At 51.5% G+C, this 19,381-nt stretch overlaps 1 protein-coding gene across 6 annotated transcripts in view; it reads left to right on the top strand.

Moving 5' to 3' along the window:
• SSBP3 (single stranded DNA binding protein 3) overlaps positions 1-18,181 on the top strand; it is a 50,778-nt gene extending 32,597 nt beyond the window's left edge. Inside the window, exons 5-18 of one of the 6 annotated variants that reach the window (XM_021405543.1) lie at positions 529-618; positions 7,689-7,769; positions 8,448-8,507; positions 10,438-10,504; positions 10,601-10,677; positions 13,905-13,969; positions 14,105-14,153; positions 14,300-14,335; positions 14,541-14,595; positions 15,129-15,199; positions 15,737-15,815; positions 15,940-15,968; positions 16,079-16,180; positions 16,812-18,181. In XM_021405543.1, the coding sequence (XP_021261218.1) occupies positions 529-618; positions 7,689-7,769; positions 8,448-8,507; positions 10,438-10,504; positions 10,601-10,677; positions 13,905-13,969; positions 14,105-14,153; positions 14,300-14,335; positions 14,541-14,595; positions 15,129-15,199; positions 15,737-15,815; positions 15,940-15,968; positions 16,079-16,180; positions 16,812-16,841 (891 nt within the window). In that variant the 3' untranslated portion in view covers positions 16,842-18,181. Of the gene's footprint in view, positions 1-528; positions 619-7,688; positions 7,770-8,447; positions 8,508-10,437; positions 10,505-10,600; positions 10,678-13,880; positions 13,970-14,104; positions 14,154-14,299; positions 14,336-14,540; positions 14,596-15,128; positions 15,200-15,736; positions 15,816-15,939; positions 15,969-16,078; positions 16,181-16,811 lie in introns of all 6 variants that reach the window. The other 5 variants (XM_021405548.1, XM_021405546.1, XM_021405544.1 and 2 more) reach the window with 5 other exon arrangements.

Genomic DNA, 19,381 nt, shown 5'->3' with positions numbered 1-19,381 from the left:
CCCAGTAGAGACATTTTGCCATCAGATATGTTTAGGCAAGATCCATTTTTTCCTCCCTTTCCCCTGGGCACAGACCTACACTGCGCCGACGTTTCCTCGGGACCATGGCCACATGCTGGCCGTGCCAGGCAGGTGCCCTTTGTTCCATGGCCAGCACTGGAGCTGGTCCCCCTGCCAGAGCACCGCCTTTGTCCATCGGCCTGCGTTGCGGGCAGGAAGTAAATATTAATCCAGTTGCTAAGCAGGGCTGTCTGGGTAACCCGCAGCTGGCCCCTTCCTTTTTTCGTGGCAAAGCCGCTCATGCCCGTGCTGGGGCTCACAGCAGGGATGCACAAGCCACAGGTTGGGTGTGATTTTATAACAAAAAAAACCCTGGTGTAGTATGGGGAGCATCTTCTTTGGGGGACAGAAGTGAAGCAGCGAGTGGACAGGGGGAGGTGGGCTAAGAGAAGTGATTGAAAAGCCTTAACATAGCTCCTGAACTCCGACTCAAACCCAACGTGTTTGTCCTGGTTTTGTTCCCCGCAGAGCGCAGCTGCCGCCCCGAGTCCCGTGCTTGGAAACATTCCCCCGAACGACGGGATGCCCGGGGGCCCCATCCCACCAGGTTTCTTCCAGGTAGGCTGCCGCTCCTCCCGGCGCCCGCGTCCACGGGGCGCGCGGGGCCGCTCGCGCCTTGCCGTCAGCACCGTGCGTTTGTCCCCAAGGGGACCCTAGCGAAGCACTATGCCAATGTAGATGACCTGTTTGTGAATACCTAGTGCCCCGCTCTCCTTCCACGTTTGTGTTCTGGGTTTTGCGGCCCTAAAGCAAATTTATCTTGCTTGAAGAGGTTACTGTATATTTGCAATTGATGTTTTTCCAAAGCTGCTTGTTTTGTGTTTGAGTTGAGATTGTATTTGTTCTTTGGTCCTAACAGACGTGCGTAATTGAAAACATTCTGGATTTTGATTCCTGAAACTTTTTCCCCCTCTGGTTAACCACTTGATTTTTTCCAAATGCAATCACTGAAAGCATTAACAAATGCTGGCGGGGGCTGTGGCTGCAGGCAGAAGTGGATTTGATCCAAGTGCAAGGCCCCGAATGCCATGGAGGCACCTTGTAAGCCAATACCTAGCAAAGTCCCCAAAGTTTTCTTGTGTGTTCCTTCTCCCACGCTGAGCTCGGGTTGAAGACAGGGTAACGTATGACTGAATGATGCTAATGGAAAGGTTTCCAACCGGAGCTTGGAAAAGAAGTTTTTGAAGCTTTAAGTGTGGGGGTTTTTTTTATGTCTTTGGAATCTCTTTGTATGTCATGTTACGCACTGGTTCGTAGCAGCGTAAGCTCATGGTGCATTTAAGATCTTCCTTCTTGAGGAATAAGCACTTGTCTGTGTAACAAATGGGATAGGAGTTGAAAGGGATATTTGTTTTGGCAAGCTGCTTTTTTTATCTGGGTTTGTGATTTGTATATGGGGGAAATTCTTGGGCAGTAGACAGGCGAACTTGATAAACTGCTTGTGATTTATGGCAGCGGTATCAGCGTGGTATCACAACTTGTGTGCGTGGAGCCGGAGAAGGGGGAAGGAGGGCTGCTGCTTTTTTTAGAGAGATCCCATTTCCTGAACTTGCATATGACAAAATAAAGAGTATCCGATATTGATTGGTAACCCTAAAACAGAGTAATCTTGTAGCAGCGCTCTGTGACACGGGATGAAGCAAGCAGAAGATGCTATCTCGCAGGTCATAGCTGCTGCCAGCAATTCAAGTGCCAAGTCGCTACTTCCAACAAATGTGTTTCCAAAAGTCCCGATCTCATCCCGTTGCAAAGATGACTGTCCTCTCAGGCTCCCACTTCACACAGATCTGCGAGGGTTACAGAATTGGCAAGAAGTTAGGGCACGGCTTCAAAAGCCTGGGTTGGATTTCACCAAGAGGAGAAGGTGAAGGAAAGGAGCTGCGATGTCCCAGCTCATGCTTGGGTCTTGACATTTTCCCACTGACAGCTTCCGAGGCCTCCTCCCGCTTTCCTTTTTGGCTGTTCATAGTGTTTTGGCACAGAGGGTCTGCTCCAAGTGCAGACAACCCACCCCAGATTTCCACCTTGGTGCAGCTGGACCAGGAGCCGAGCCGCCATGCCTTTGGGATGGAGGCTCAAAAGCAGCCCCTCTTTCTTAGGAGCTTTGCTGGGGGCTTCCTGAAAACCCTACAGAAATAGCAGCAGACCGTGCATGGAGCTGCTACCCACCCCCAGAGCTTTGAGAAGAGAGGGAGGGAGCGTGGTCGCTGCTCTTGGCTTAGGTGTGGAGGAGGAGGTTCGGGCGCCGATGCATATGGATCGCATGTGACGTCTCGAGAGACTGCCTTTCCTGAAAGCCCTCCAACATCTGGTTTCTCCTCCCAGCCCTGGAGAAAGAGAGGAGGAGGGGAGAAGAAAAATCCCACCTTTTAACACAGGCAGAACATCACCTCCATGAAAGCCCGTCTGATTTATTGCGGGCGCTTGGCTCGTTCCAGCTTCAGGACGTGCTCGAGACGAGCTCTTGCAGAGATGGGCTGGAGGCTCTGCATCGAGCTGTTTGCAGCTCAGGGTTAATTTCTTATCTCTGAAGGAAATTAAAGCACTGAACTTAAGAGAGCAAAACCAAAAAGGTCACAGGAGATGCAAAGGACTGAAGCAGTTACGGTGGTTCTCCCTGACCCTTTATGTGCCAGCCTCAGGAGCCAGGTGAGATCTCCATCTGGTCAGTCCATCTCCTGCATGGGGAGAATAGAGGTTGGAGGGAATGTGAGCATCAGGGAGCATCAGCATCCTGCTCCAGCAGTGCAGAGCTGGCAGTGCAGAGCTATCTGCACCCTTCTGCACCATACTGCAGGCATCAGGGACCTGGAGGGCTCAGGTTGCCTAAGGACAGCAGGCACAGCATGCTTCTGGAGGTCCTAGTGCAGGGACAGATCCTGTCCTGGCATCATGGTGGCATCCAGCCAGGAGCTGAGGCGGCAGTTGCGGCAAACCAGCCTGTTCCAGTGCTGGCTGCAGAAACCCTGCACTGCTGCCCCGGGGTGCAAGGACCCCTGCAGCCCCACGAGTGTGGGTGGCAAAGTGAAAAAGCAAGGCAAGCAGCTCTCAGGAGCTGATGTCCCAAAAATCCACAAGCATGAGCTTGGAGAAGCAGAGACAGGAGGAGAGGAATCTGTCTGCAGCGCCCAGCTCAAAGGCAGAGCCTTCCCCGTGCTGCAGCTCAGCAGCGACCTTTAGGCTCAAGGCCAAGGGAAATGCAGCCCTCGGCGTCTCCTGAAGCCCGACAGGAAAGGAGAGGCCCTGGGCGCCCTTTGGATGCCTGGGCACCGCGTGGTGCCAGCAGGCTGTGGCGCCTGGCATCAGGCCGTGGCCCTGACTAACGGGGGGCCAGTTTGTGGCTAGCATGGGTAGATGCTTTTATTTAAATCTCTCTCTTTGTCCCTTTAAGATGAGTAAACAAACCCTTCGCTCATCCTCCTAAAGGTCATCGAAATCATTTTTGCTTTTGTTTTGAAAGCTGAATTGATGTGCGTTTGCAGATCCCTCGCATCAGTCTCCTCTGCTCCAGCACTGGAGAAGGGGAGTGCCAGGGAAATGCACAAGGTAAAATTAAAAATTGCAAGCTATTAGTACAAGACCTTCCTTGTGGTAAATAACAGGGGCGTAGGATGTGGGGGCTGCTCATCCCAGCCCCCGCCCCCCCCCGTGGCCCTGCCTCCTCTCCCAAATGCGTGCTCCCTGCCTGGCTCGGTAACGCTGGCTCTGATGAAATGGAAAGTTGCACATAAATCAATGTCTGTGGCCGTGTTAGCTATGCATCAGCAGCTAGCCTGCGAGATGCACCAAAACAAAGCGCCGTCCGCTCGCTGTTCCTACACTGCCCCCTAATGCAGAGAAGCCTCGGGAGCCAGGGAGGACGGGGTCTTCCAGCCCGGAGGCATCCTCTCTCCCAGCTGGTTGGGAAGGGACCCGCACTGCCATGCCTTAGTTTGCAGCTCTTGCCGTGCTCTCTTCCCATGGAGCTTCCCCTGGGAAGGGACTGATGGCTGAGCATTCTGCTGCCTGTGCTGCAAAACCCCGCTGGCGTGGGTGGCAGCTGGGCTGACCTAACACTGTCAGCTTTACTGGGGCTGCTTTTGTAGGGGAAGGCTTCTTCTAGGCAAGAGTTGAAGGAATATGGCTTGCAAGAGAGAGAAGAAAAAGCAAGTGTTGGAGAAAGTTTTTTTTTTTTTTTTTTTTTTTCTGGAAGTTTAGCAGGATGCCCGAGGCTTTTGTACCGAATGTCTGGAGCATATGGTGGGATTTGCAGTCAACTTTCTCTCGGGTGCTCCATCCAGATGGAGGTGACTGTTCTTGGCTTTGGCTGACATGGGTTTGTTTCCTGAAGAGCTTGTGTTTAACATATTCCTTCAAACCAGAACTCCGCACTTGGGAGCCCCAGCTGCAGGCGAGGCAGTCTCCTGCCCACGGCTCCCTTCCTAGCTGCTGCTGAGCTTGGCCGTGTTGCGGTCTCAGGAAGGCAGATTTGGGCCTTCACCCAGCACCTCATGACTTTCTGGCATTGCTGCTCTCTGCCCTACAGGCGGGAGATGACCCTCTATCCCTGCTTGTTGTCCAGCCTGGTGGGCTTCAGGTGCTGTCTATTGCATGATAAAAACCATCTGATGTTGTAGCTGAGAGTTTGGGCTTTGTGGTGGGCTTGGGGGCGTTGCAGGAAGCTCTGCGAGCTCTTAAAGCACCAGTTGCACATTGAGTTCCTCCTGCACCCTCAGACTGTGTGGGCTGTGGTGCTGAGAAAATGTTGCGAAGCTGGCAGGGCAGGAGAATGTCAGATAGCTGGTTATTGCTCTTCAGCCTCCTAGAGAGGGCACAGCAGGGCTCTGAAACCTTCCCTAAGGGCTGGGATGTCTGGGCTGGAAGCACCAGAGAGCCTGTGGGGCTGGAGGAGCCAGCGGGTGTCCCAAAGCACTGCAGGTGGTCATGGTCCTACAAGGATGGCAGCTCCCAGGGTGCCTGGAGCATTCCCCCTAGGGCTTGCTGAGGGATATTTCATTCTTTTGTTTACATGTCACAAAATTTCCCTCTCATTTTACAAGAATAAAGCTCTGGGTTCCCATCCAGTAAACTCAGGCACTTCTCTAATTAGTATCCATTTCATTTATTTTGGTATTTTCTAATGTTGAAACCGGTAGGTCAGAGGCAGATATGTTTAAATGCAGGATGCCTTCCTGTTGCTAACTCTAAATTGTTGGTATCTCATTGCACTGATGCTTTGCCTTCTTCTACCATTCTTCATCGTTCTGCCACCCCCAGAGGTACTTGAGAATGTTTTTAAATATAAAAACTTCACCATTAGCTGAAAGTATGTAGCCCATAAAACATGATCCATTTGTGGTGAATTACTCTCGGAACATAAATTGACACATGCAGAACTATGATCGCTAGTGCAATTTTCCATGTTTAATATTTTACAAGAAGTTTCAGAAGTTGAGCTCATGAAAGGCGGAGTGGAAATAATCAGATCGCGTGGAATCTCCTGTTGTAAAGCAGCAGCCCTCTGTCATCTGGTAGTCCAGATTTGTCTTTAAGGTCCCTGTAGTAAAGGGGGGAAGAAAATGAAGCAGAGAGGAGGTCAGTGGGCGGGCTGGAACACCTAGCACTGTCGGAAACAATTTCTTCTTACACTGGTTTAAGTGTTGGGTTGGTTGTGGGGCTTTTGAGGTAGTGTGAGGGAGCCCCATCCCACACGGCCGTCCAAGCCTTGTCCGTGAGGCTGAATCAGCGCTGCATAATAACTGCTGAATACATGTTTAAAGAAAAAAAAGGAGTTGTTCTGTTGGTTGGAGCCCACATGTCATATCTGCAAAACATTTGTCTCCAGTGCTGCGATCCATCAGGATCATCTACTGTTTGTAGGGAGGGAAACCCACTGGAGAAAGGCAGCCATTGGCAGGCTGAGGGGCAGGCTTGGGCCTGGGAACATCTGCAAATGTTTAGGGAGATAACTGCATCCAGAGGCCCCACGTTTCAGATGGAGGAGCATGGCAGCACTGGGCCCAGCCGCAGGCGGGGGGCCTCTCCGGGCCTGGGGCAGGAAGGAGCCAGTGCTTCAGATGTGCTGGTTGCTTCAGCGTGTTGCGTGGAGGAAGAAAACCCCCCTCTTCCTCCTCCCCCACCCTGAGGTTGTGAAGTGCCCTAAACCGCTTCAACCAGCGGCGGTCCCATGCCGAGCCTCCATTCCCCCTGAGATGGGAAGGGGGAGCCACACAAAATGGCCGCAGGCCTTCGGTCTCACTCGCACCACCCCATGTTGTACACTGCTTCGGGGCAGGAGCATCCCCAGTAGCATGTGCCCCAAGTGCTGGGTGCCCTGTGGCTCCAAGCGCCAAACCACGGAGCCGTTGGTGCCAACAGCATGGCTTCATTTCCACAGCCACCAGAGTCCTGTCGCAGTGTTTGGCTACATGTCCCCATGTCACAGTCTGCAAAAAAAAAAAAAACAAAAAAAAAACCTCTTACTTTATTTACATTGCACTCAAGTTTCCACGGTACAAAAGATTTGCAGGTGCAAATATGTCCTGCCTTCATTAACTTCCCCTCCCTTTTTAATTTATGTGATTTCAATTTTCCTTCCCTGTACTGTTAATTAGGGGACCCTCTAATCAGTACCATTATCACAGTGGTATTCATGTTTAGGAAAGCTGCTAAACAAATGCTTGCAAAATTGCTAAATGGCTAATTAATGTCTGTTAATTAAGAAAATTGCTCATGGTAACAAACCATGCCATTGCTGGCAGCAGCTAGAAGGCGAACACTTGTTGAAATTAGTAACAAGGCAGGTAGAGAACATCTGCTTTGCGCCTTTCCTGGAGTGTGCAGTCGCTTCGCATAACGCACTTACCGAGCTTATTTTCTTTCTGTACCAATTACACGTCCTTTGACTCAAAAATACCTTTTTTTTTTCCCTATGTTAACATGCGCCAGTACGTCCTTGCACCAAACTCACCGTTCCTTCAAGCAAACTTTCATTTTGTGCTTTAAAGGGAAATATTAAAAAAAAAAAAAAGTGGGCGTTCAACCCCAAAATGTCAGCAACTGCTGCATTGCAGTGCTCAAAACCTACAGGAACTAATCTTTCCTTTTTTCCATAGACGTCCTTAGTAGCACTTTACCTGAGCACGCCACGGACCCTGGGGTGGCAAACCCTGGGAGGTGTTTCCAGCCGTCAGGATGTGGGTGGAGAGAGGAGAACATGATTTTTTTGTTGTTGTTTTGGGGTGTTTTTTTGGTGTTTTTTTTTGTATTTTCCCCCCAGCCTCTCTGACCCCCTCTCCTGCATATTTTTCTTTCTCGTTGCACGCCCTCGCCAAGTGTTTCCCTGTGTGTTTATCATTGCAGACGTGGTTGAACTACTGGACCGTTTACTGTAATGTGGCTGCTGTACTTTGACAGATGTTCTGAATTTTTTTATTTTTTTATTTTTTTGCATATATCATTATTCATTGTTCAGTTACAAATGAATAGAAACTCAACTCAAAGGAGAGAAAAAAAAAAAAAAAAAGCATTAAAAACAATTGGCGAACTGCCTTCCCAACAAAAAACAGCTCCACCCGTGAATCCTTTTTAGCTCTTTCTGCGCTTTCATGTGCTAATCTATAACCTCCTTCTACTGTCTGACCTCACAGGGACCGCCTGGTTCACAGCCCTCGCCACACGCACAGCCTCCACCCCACAACCCTAACAGCATGATGGGACCCCACAGTCAGGTAACGGCACTAGCGATGGGTAGGGCTGTGAATCGGGACGCGCTCTGCAAGCGCGCTGGGAGCGGGAGCCCGCTGCCCCCGGCTCCACCATGGGGTGCCGCTTTCTCCCCAGTGCTTGGTTGTTTTTGCTGGGTGTGCAGGTGACGGCGAACTGAGAACTCACTCGTGGGTATCAGAGTGGCTTACCTCCCCCAGGCAGCCTGAGGAGTGGAGCTGGATGTGGGTTTTTAAGCTTCTGTTGGTAGCAGCAGTTGTAAAAGAGCACCTTAAGTCTTCTTTTTTTTCAACACTTAGCGTTGGGGAATTTTTTTTGTGTGCGTGTCTGTATGTGCTTATTTCCCACTTTTTTTATATATATATACATATTTAAGCTCAGTATCTAACACCCAGGGTTTCCCGTGCGCTAATTGTAACAGCCTCACATAGCACTGCCGAAGTATGTCAAATGCTCTCAGACGATAAACCTACAGAAAACGTTAAATAAACGGACTCCGGACACTTTTTTCTTTTTTTTCCCTTTTTTTCTTTTTTCTTTCTTTTTCTTTTTTTCCTTTTTCAACTCAACTTTTTGAAAGAAGGATTTCTCCAGAAAAAAGTCTGTAAAGTCTAACCGGCGTGTGTGGGGCACGAGCTGTCCCCCCGCCGCGCGATGCTGACCTGCCTTCTGTGTCATTGCAGCCTTTCATGTCACCGCGCTACGCAGGAGGTCCCCGGCCCCCCATCCGGATGGGAAACCAGGTACTGCTCCCTGACCCTGGGCGGATTTTCTCTGCGATCCCTGCAAATTAAAGCGATGGAGATAATCCTGGCCGCTGCGGGGTCAGGCGGGGCGGGTCGCTCCTGAATTTTGGGGTCGGGTTTATCCTCTTATCTCGGCTTAACCAGCGGCCGTTTGCTGCTGTCCTTGCCAGCTCCCACTCCACGCGCTGCCGAAATGCGTGGCATCGCCTTGAAGCATTGACATCGTTGAAGGCGATGGATGCTGTGTGGGTCTGTGTGGCAGTAACCTAATCCCGGGTTACTTTTCATTATAGTGAAATTAAAGGAAGCATGCAGTTCTTTTGAGTAGCAAAGTAACTTTGGAAAAATTATCTTGGGAGCTTCCTTTGTTAACGCTTCTTACAAGTAACGTTGTTCTTTCATAGCCCTTATTATTAGGAAAAGCACTGGTTAGAACCGTAGAGTCATTAAGGCTGGAAGAGACCTCTGAGATCACCAAGTGCAACCCCAACCCACCCCCCCATGCCCACTGCCCATCTCCCTCAGTGCCACATCCCCACAGTTCTGGAGCACCTCCAGGGACGGTGACCTCCCCACCTCCCTGGGCAGCCTGTGCCAGTGCCTCCTTCCGAGAAGAAGTTCCTCCTAATATCCAATTTATAATACCTGGCAGAAGAGCAGCCAGCAAGTAGGATGTTACAGCTTTCTGAATGCTGTTAGTCGCGGGATTGGAAGCTTTAGCCACTGGGTTTTCCAAAACACCTCCAGACCAGGGAGGGTAGGAGGTGGCAGCGATGCGGACAGACGGACGGCGCGGTGCAGCAGGCGGCTCTTTGGGTTTTGGTGGAGGTGTTGGGGGAGGCGGAGCTGCTGCTGTTCCCAGCGCTTGTTTTGTTAGGTCCTACCCAAACTGCTGCCTAACAGGGCTGAGACCAACCAGTTGTGGTTTCACACTGCTGCGCACTGCACAGATGCGTCCAGCACGCTGGCAAGCAGGGACTGAAGAGGCTTTGTGCAGCAACGAGGTTCAGGGCTTCCAGGTCTCCTAACCTTTGATTTTGACTGTAAGGTTAATTAGAAATATTTTTTTTTCCCCAAACACCATGTCTAAAACACAGCTTTATGCATAACCAGAGCCTGGTGTCGTTACGGTCACTTCCAGTGGGACAAGTATAAATAGGAAGGCAGGCAAGTCAGAGAGCAGAAGTCTAAATACTCACCACGACAACAGCTCTTGTTTGTCTTCCTCCTGCCACCATCTTCTAAAATGTAAAATACTGAGGATGAAAGTCAGCCTGGCTGCTGGGTTGGATGGGGCCTGTGTTCGCACGGCGGGGACTAGTTTCACGGTGGTATTCAAATAAAAGGCAGCTCTGCTTCAGAACGGCTTGCAGTTTGCTTCCCCAAGGCAGATGGTATCTGTGCTTTCTCCCCCTTTATCTGCGCAGTGCAATGTGGGGAAGGCAGCCTTTGAACTTTAAATAGCCCGTGCTTTGGGGAGGGGGAGCAACTGCATCTGAAAACATGGGAGTGGGCCCCATGCATGCAGGGATGAACCCAAATGCCAGCCTCTTGTAAGCGCAGCATTGCCCATCATGGACAAATAAATCACTGCAGGCAGCGTGATTTGGCTGCACTGCTGGGCTGCCGTTGTGGCCTGCCGGGACGCCTCTGCCCCACGCAGCATGGGGCTCCTGAAGTACTGCTGTCTGGGTCGGTTTCTAGGGGGTATTTGTAAAGGGAAAGAGGAACAATGCCAGGAGTTGTAGGGATGTGGCATCCAGTGCAATGCAAGGTGGGATGCAGCTCTATGAGACAGGAGAGTGTTTGGATCCTGAGCATCCCCCGTCCCCTCGGGAACTGGAAAGCCTCGACTCAGATCTTTGCACCTGGGCTTGCATTCTGGCCACGTGCTGATTTTTTAATCTTCCCCACCTTGTTTCCCCAGCCTCCAGGGGCCGTTCCTGGTACACAGCCATTGCTGCCCAATTCGATGGATCCCACGCGACAGCAAGGTAAACCGAGAGCGGTGGTTTGGACGTTTCCCCCACCTCATTAGCTGTTCCTTTGGAGTTCCATCCCACCTAATGTGCCTGCTTTCCTCCCGGCAGGGCACCCGAACATGGGCGGACCCATGCAAAGGATGAATCCTCCGCGAGGGATGGGCCCCATGGGTCCCGGTCCGCAGGTAACCCAGCAGCACCAAAGAGCATCGCACGGCTCTGCCAGCACCAACCTCTATCTCCGCAACCCCCAGGGGCAGGAAAGGCTGGGAGATTTCCCCTCCTGTCCCCCATTAGTGTTAATGCGTTTTGCATTAGTCTTGCATCTGGAAATCCCTCCTTTTAGCGGCAGTGAGGTCTTCAGGGCTGCGTGTCCTCATTAAAGGTATTGCAGCCCCCCCCTTGCCCTTCAGCCGAAGGGGATGCCACTTAGCACCGAGCCGTAGCGGTGTTTGAGTGCATTATGCAGCAGGCCTGGGAAACAGTTATGACCCTAACAGCAGGAAAGGGGAAGGATGCTTACATTAAAAATAAATAAAAAAAATCAAATGGAAAGATACCTTTAGTGAGGGAATAACTGTTCCCTTTGCTAGTTTCTCCTCCTTGTGCCCTGATCTGCAGAGCACTCGAGCTCCCTCTTATTTCAATCATTTCTTAATCAGTTTGGTTTTTTTTGGAGGGGCAAAAGGAGAGGTTGCACAGAGGGGCTTGGCTCAGGAGGAAGGTGTGCTTAGCGGGACAGATTTCACCTGCAGCTTGGCCACCTGCATGCCAGGGTCCTCATCCTCACTGCTCTCTGTGCTTCAGAGAAGTTGGGTCACCTATTTTTTGCCTTTTTCAAGTGTGTTTCAGAAGCTCTAGTCCTTTCCCAGGCAGTTCAGCACACCCAAACCTCAAACTCTCAGGGTCCCGTGCTGGTGCAGGTTGTCCCCGCGGTTTTTCACATTTGCTCTCAACTGTGCAAACGCAGTGCAGCTCCCTCTGCTCTCACTTCACCCAACCGCAGCTCAGAAAGATGCTCAAACTAAATCAAAGTTCTCTCTTACGCTGCAGTAATACCAAATCCTGCTCAGCTACTCCAGAAAGGGGAGGTAGGGTGGGGACATCCAGCCCAAGGAGGAGCAAACTCTAAAATTAAGCAGATCTGGGTTAATATATTCTGCCTTTCTGTTGATTCATTTTCTGAAGTGGATTTGCATGCTGCTCTGTTGACTCACTTCTGTTTGTTCCTTCTAAGAGACTTCAAAAACACATTACCATATTTTGGTTGTAGGTTTATCCTCTCTGCATTGTCGCCTACGTTGGGTTTTTAGCGCGAGGCTCAGAGTCTGTCAGGAGACAAACGTGTGTGTTCGAGTTTTGTTTTGTTTTTCCCCTCGAGACTGTCGAGCTAAAGCGAGTACAGCGTCAAGGGAGTTGTGTCATTGCCTACCACGAGGAAGGGAGGAGTGCCCAAATCCATGGCTCTACATCCATCCTGGGGCAGGGGGGAGGACACCCTCACGCACCATTGCCCGTGCTCTGTCAGCAGCGCCGTGGCTGAGGATGCAGGACCTGCTGCTGCACCTGCAGTGCTCCTTTTGTGAGGGACTGCAAAAAAGTTTTTCGAAATGGCATTTGCCAGCACGACCAGCGCCAAGGAAAGCACTGAGCTGCTTGCTTCCCACTTGCCGAGCTTGCCGCGAAGCCTGGCAGCGCTGCGTGGGCTGGCGGCAGGTCTGGGAGCCGGGAGGAGCTGTGAAATTCTCAGAGCTTTATTTTTGACTCTGCCGCTCCCTGTGTACGTACAGGAGGGAGAGCTTTTCAGAAGCGTGCCCTTCCCTTTGCGAAGCCCAACTGCTGCCTCCCTGACCTGGCGCTGCCTCCCCACAGCGACGTGCTGGGGGCATTCATCAAAAATACTGAGCCAAGATCAGAGCCCATAGATCCCCACTTGCTCAGTGCTTCCCCTTGTTCTTGTTAAAGCGTTGCACCAGGACCTTCCCAAACGTGACTTGAAAGTTATTCCAGATGCCTATAGAGTGCCCAGCCATGACATCCCGGTGTCCTGACAACTGCTAATTACAGACCAACTGTGAATCTCTTCTTACAGCCCAACTCCACTGCTGTTTCCCTTTAGGAGCCACACGTATAGCTCTGCATCACAGTACCCAGTGCCTCTGTTAAAGGCTGTGCAGCTCGCTGGCTCCATCGGCGCTTGCCCGGCACGCAGGTCTCTCAGCACAGCTGCATTCCTCCCCACCCTCCTCCAGCATCTTTCAGATGGCTCCCTTTGCCTCCCTTTCAACTCCAATTAAACATGCTGAGCGTTTTTTTTTTTTTTAAAGAGGGGTTTGATGCTGCAATTCAGTGCAAATGGCTGGAATTTGGATCAATTAAGGCCTTGCTGTAATTTGTTTGGGGAAACCCCTGTCTGCCTCCTCCAAACAAACTTCGTAGATGCCCGCAATGGAGCAATGCATAAGTCCAGGGAAAGGTCGGCAGTGCTGAAGTATGAGCTTAACATTCAGCTGTGAGTGCTTGGGGAGCTGTGCCCCATTCCTGCCTGAGTGGTTTCTCTCTAAATGGCAGAATTGCTGCCAGAACCGATGCAACGCGGCATGGTTGACCTGATGGGAGATGCACTGAGATCTGTGGGTGTCAGTGGAGCTTCAGGGCTGCGGGCACCCTGCTCCTGGGGGACACTGCTCCCCAGCAGCCAGCACACACCGCAGCTTCTGCCCACCCCGACGCCTTCCTCCTCCTCCTCTTCCTCCTTTTCCTCTCCTCCTCCTGCAGGCTGCAGGGCACGGGGACCGCAGCGTGCCATTTCCTCCCCTGCCTTGCTTAAGAAAGAAAAAAAAAAGAAAAAAAAAAAAAAGAAAAAACTACAAAGCCGCATTTGGGAGCGGGCTTGCTGAGTGGGGGAAGGCAGCGGCGTGGCTCTTGCAGCGCGACCTAAATCGGGCTGTGCGTCGCCCAGAGGGCAGCGAGCACAGCGCAAATCCAATGGAGCGCGGCGTGCGGGGATCCCTCCTCCTGCAGCGCTCTGGGCTGGGCTTTGTGCTGGGGCTGCTGTTACGAGATGAAGGCTGGGAGGGGACCCCGAGGGCTGGGGCTTGGGGTGTCCCTGTGGCTCTGGGGTGCCGGGGTGGCCACAGGTGCTGAGCGGCTCCTGGGGGATTTTGGCTGAGCCATGTGGCTGCAGGAAAACAAACCCCACTGCTCTGCAGTGCTGGGAGCAGGGGGGGTTGTGTTCCTGTGGTTTTATTTTTTAAGTTGTTCTTTTCTGTCGTCACCTAATTATCTTCGGCGTTCTTTTTTGCAAACTAACCCTCTTGTTTTTTTGTTTGTTTGTGTCTTTTTTCCCTTCTCTTTCCCTCTCCGGTTTCCCCTCTCGTTATGGTAGACTGATCCTTGGTTATCGTTGCAGAACTATGGCAGCGGCATGAGACCTCCGCCCAACTCCTTAGGCCCTGGCATGCCCGGAATTAACATGTAAGCCCCCTCAGCCCACGCTGGGCACATGTACCCATGCGCTTTCAGGACCTGGGCTGCTGCCTGGCTGCCCTGAGGCATGCGGAATGATGGATAATGGCAGAACTTTATTTTTCTGTTTCATTTTGTCCGCAGGGGGCCGGGAGCTGGCAGACCATGGCCCAACCCCAGCAGTGCTAACTCAGTGAGTATGCTCTGTCCTTGTATTTAAGACACAACGGCTGCTTGGGAGCATCCCAAACATGGGGCGCGCAGCCCGGGGTGTCCATGGGGCTTGGGGATGCTTTCCCCTGGCCCTGGTGGCTAAACTCTGTTCTTCTCTCCGTATAGATCCCATACTCTTCTTCATCGCCTGGTACATATGTGGTGAGTCCTCTCAGCTCCGTGCGGGCACAGGTGGAAATAGGGCATGTGGGGTTGGCTTTGGGGCTGGGAGGGCGTTGGGAAACGAGGGGCAGAGGGGATATTCTGCAGCATTCCCCACACTTACCGCTGCTGGGGTCAAACCAGATGGCTTCGGAGCTGCGCTCTGGGGCAGCAGCACGGCTCACCCAGCTCTGTCTCTCCGCAGGGTCCTCCCGGCGGCGGCGGCCCTCCGGGGACACCCATCATGCCCAGCCCCGCAGGTAGGAGCCCACACCCCTCCCCGGGGCCGGCCCTGCTCCCCCCGTTGGGCTTTTGGGGGAGCACGGTGCCACAGCTGCAGGGGAGGAGCTGCGGCGCGGCTGCGGCTGCTCCTTCTCCTCCTGCATTTTGATGAGGAGCCCTGACCTACATTTCTGGCTGGGTCCTAACAAAACTCACCGACCTCACAGCCAGGCACCTCCCTCCTGCCCCCATGTTTTGGGATAATCCCATATGCATTCACGGATTTGAGGTTTCGTGGTATGGGTACACGGCTGTGCGTTATCTCTCTGCACATCCCCCGACAAACGAGCCCCGTGCTTCCCGGTTAGAAGTTGAATTATTTTTTCACAGTTGAATTTCTGTGATTAAAAACTTTGTGGATCTTCATTAAATACAAATTAGCCAGAAAATGGTGGTACTTAGAGGGAATTTTAGGTGATAAAATACAAAAGAATGAGTTCAAGTGGCATGAGTTTGTTTTAATTAAGAAATGAATTAATCACCAGACTTACTGGGCTTCACTGTTCCACAGATTCAACAAATTCAAGTGACAACATCTACACAATGATTAATCCAGTACCGCCCGCAGGCAGTCGATCGAATGTAAGTCTGCTTTCTAATAATTTACATATCAGATACCATAACAAATCATAATTAACTTCATCAGTTGCGAGTAAAGCAGTTTAATTGATTTCAGCCATTTGTTACCAAATAGAAATAAAACAAACCATCAAAAAGCGATTAACTCTTCGGCGACTTTGTTAATTTTTTATGCTTATCGAGAGGGCGGCGGTCCTGCTGCTCTGGTCAAGGCGGTGGCAAGCCGCTGGGTTTGGAGGGATTTGGGCCTTAGTTCCTTTCATCTGTGGAGAGAGCCCTTGGTGCTGGCGTGGTTTGCACACCTGGGTCTGCCCAGATGTTGTACGTGGACGTGGATGACCACGAGCCCGTGGTGTTGTCGCATTCTATGGGTTTGGACAAATGTTGTAGGTAGACGTGGATGACTGCAGCCCCCGCGGCGTGTCCTGCAGCCTTCAGAGGTGGACACGTCCGTCTTATCCAGCTCCAGTTGGGCTGGGAGATGGGGCCCCGGGGTGTTGCCTTCTGGCTGACGCGCTATTGTTGTCTTCCCTTCCACAGTTCCCGATGGGCCCTGGCTCCGACGGCCCCATGGGTGGCATGGGCGGCATGGAGCCCCATCACATGAATGGATCGTTAGGTGAGCGCCCGCCCCGCGCCTCGGGGAGCCCCCGTGGTTCTCCTGCCGAGTGGGGTTTGTGGAGGGGAGCGGGGCTGTGGCTGCACCTTCAATAAGGCTTTTCTCGTTTGTCCTCGCCCCGCAGGGTCAGGAGACATAGATGGACTTCCAAAAGTAAGTGAGCTGCTGGGTGGCTGCGGGACCTCCCTTTCCTCGGGGCTGTAAGCTGGGCAGGCCGGGGTGCGTGGGGACCCGCTGACCGCTTACCCTGTGCTCTCCCACAGAATTCTCCAAACAACATAAGTGGCATTAGCAATCCCCCGGGCACTCCAAGAGACGACGGGGAGCTGGGAGGCAACTTTCTCCATTCCTTCCAAAATGACAATGTGAGTCTGGGAGCGGGGATGGGCACCCTCCGTCCTTTCTGCCCTCAGTTTTGCTATTTGCAAGCAGCTCCAGGACAGAAGGTGGAGGAGGAAGAAAAGCGCAGGGCGGGCACGGGTGGGAGCGAGCTTGGCTTCTCCCAGGGCAGCGAGACGCGGGGAATGGAGGAGAGGAGTCTGTGGGAGAGGCTCCCGCGGGACGGCGGCCAGCTGGGACACGCAGCTCCACTCCCACCTCCTCCGCTCCCCCCTGCTGTCGGTTCCTCCAAAGTAGTAGGAGGCGAGGGTGAGACCCGCAGCCTGCTCGCCGTGCTGGGCAGGGGTGCGGGCGTCTCACCTGCTTTTACTATATTAGCATTACATACATGCGTACATCCTGATTTTTTTTTTTTTTCTTTCGATTGCTTCTTACCCCATACTGCTGTGGTTATTTTCTCTCTGGAAAGGCGACTTGCAGGGCAGATTATATCCTGATAAAGGAGTCTCCAGTATACTCTCTGCGTCTGGTTTATTCGCTCCCGTTACGTTGCTTGACAGCTTCCATGAGCCCCAACCCCACTCTTCTGCCTCCTCCCCGCGTGGAGCAGCGCGGTGCTCGGGGCTGGCGCTCACCACGGCTTTGTCTCTCTTGCAGTATTCCCCCAGCATGACGATGAGTGTGTGATTTCCCTCCCCCTCCTCCTCTCCAGGATCAAGAGAGTCAGCTGCCGTTCGGAGGATCTCAAAGAATTATGCAAGAAGAAGCTAGGTGTATGGGCAGGGAGACGCGTGGCGGGGCCAGCACCCCAGGTTTAGTTTCATGCAATAAAAAGGCTGAACTTTTTATTCCATAAAACATGAAGGACAAAACTTAAAATATTTCAAGACATGATGACAAGATCCTTCTTTGTGCAGAAGGGTTTATATATGTACATGACACTTCTTTTTGGAAACAAATGGAAGCCTCTAGCACCCAACTCCGATCTCTTTGCTTTGTTCTTTTAAATAAAGACAGAAACAGAACCCCGTTGTATGTTTGTGCCGTGCGACACCAGGAAGCTAGTCTAGATATGAAATCTCATGTTGTCTCTGTTGTAGTCATTTTTTAAATAAACTGGACAGTTTACAATGGTGGTTTTCGTTCGGAAGGCCTGGTTGGTTTTTGGTTGTTTTTTTTTGTTTGTTTTTGTTTTTTTTTTTGCTTTGGTTTTGTTTTGGTTTTCCTCCTTTTTTGTTTTGTTCTGGGGTTTTTTTGTGTGTGTTCATTTGCAGCACAACGCTTCCTCCTCCAGTAACAAGATGAAGAGACTCCACCACCTCGTGATAACGGCGTTAGCGCAGGTGGCCCCTGTAGGATCACATCCTCGGTGCGCTGTGATCTCCCTCCCCGTGGCTGTGGCATGCGCTGTGTTAGTCTGTCCCCCCCCAGAGTACACGAAGAACTCTGTCCTTCCCTTCCTCCAGCTGGTTCACCACAAACACCAGTTTGACTTTGACTTTTTAAATCCACCGAAAGAAAGGAGAACGAAAGGGCTGCTCCGCCCTGGGACTTTGAAGCTGTGATCTCAGCCAACCTCGGTTCTTTTGGGGCTTTTTTTTTTTTTTTTTTTTTTTTTTTTTTTTTTTTTTTTTTTTTTTCTTGCTGTGTCTTTTTGCTTGGTTATTCCTTTAAAGATGTGCTCTGGTCGGGGCTTCACTTCTCTGTGAGTTGGAACTGGACGGAGATCTCTTTTAAGCGGTTGCTGTTGTTGCGATGTATCCTTGCTACTCTGTATGCTGTCATAAGGACATAGCAGGAAGGGGCCCCGCGCTGGGAGGGGGCTGGGAGCTGCCCGACACCCCCTGCACCGCTCTTCGTTTTTCTCAATCTCCATTCCTGCTCCGTGTATATCATACTCTGTAAGATATTATCTCCCTGGATTGACCCTTGTGCGGATTATTGAAAGCATTGTATCTTGTTTCAGTGTTTTTTCTTACCTTGTAGTCTGGTTCTAAAATACCGAGAGGGGAAAAAAAAAAAAAAAAGAAAAAAAAAAAAAGTAATTATTCTACATTGTAGTTTGTGTACGATATTTGTTGATAATGTTTTATTAAAGGGATGTCTTTTTTCCGCACCCCTTCATTGAAATGTTTTTGGGAGCATTTGGCTTGTTTTTATTCTTCTGACTGCAAGACATGAGATGATGACGGAACTTTTTTTAGTGTGTAATACGAAATTTTTTTAAATGTTTGCCTTCTTTTTCCTAGGCATTAATTGTGCTTTCCCTGTAGGGGTAGGGAGGGGCGGGCGGGGGCACTCATCCTTACAGTCAGGTTACTGCTTTAAAGGTAACGCTCTGAATGACCGAATGAAGATTCGTTGCGTCCCAGATTCACCCGTGGGCTCCAGAAGGGGTCGACTTTTTTTTTTTTTTTTTCCTTCTGCTTTTCCATCTTTGTTCGGCGATTTTTCTTTTAATTTTTTTAATTTTTATTTTTTTGTTCTGACGCGAGGAAATGAAAGGACCGGTTTTAATGTATTTTAAAATGAATAGCTAAATTATTGTCTTCATTGGTATGGGATGGTTTTTTTTGAATGAAACGGTTCTCCCCCTTCCCCCCACCCTCCCCATGCTGTAATAAATATCAACATAAACATTTGAATCCAGTGCACAGCTGTTTGTTCCCAGCGCGGGCTGCGTGTGGTTGTGTGCTCCATGCGCACGGGCTCGGACCCGGTGCAGTGCTGAGGCGCTGTGGGGTGGGCTGCCAGGGACCATCTTTGGGGCAGTGGTGAGGGTGACGTGCTGGCAGTGCCACCCCGGTGCCTGGGGCAGGCTTCTTTCATGGTGCTCTCCTGGATTTGGGAAGCGTTTCGGAGTACATTCAGCTGTTAGCCTGGGAAAGCCGTAGAATGGTTGCGCTGGGAGGGACCTCAAAGCCCGCCTCGCTCCGACCCCTGCTGTGGGTTGGCTGCAGCCACCAGGGCAGGTGCTGCAATGGAAGGCCGCAACGAGGCCTCCCCGCAGCCTTCTCTTCTCCAGGCTGAGCAGGCCCGGCTCCTGCAGCCTTTTGTTGTCGGAGAGGTGCTCCAGCCCTCTGAGCGTCTTCGTGACTCTCCTCTGGGCCTCTCCCATCCTTCTGAGCTGGGGGCCCGCAGCCTGGGCTCAGCAGGTAGGGCCCCGTGGTGCAGGCACTAAGGGTGCATGATGGGCACCCGATGGTCCCTGATGGCTGAGCCAGGCG

The sequence above is a fragment of the Numida meleagris genome, chromosome 7 (assembly GCF_002078875.1).
Source record: "Numida meleagris isolate 19003 breed g44 Domestic line chromosome 7, NumMel1.0, whole genome shotgun sequence".
Lineage (NCBI taxonomy): Eukaryota > Metazoa > Chordata > Aves > Galliformes > Numididae > Numida > Numida meleagris.
Note: the sequence above shows the minus strand (reverse complement) of the source record. Positions and strands in the feature narration are given on the sequence as shown.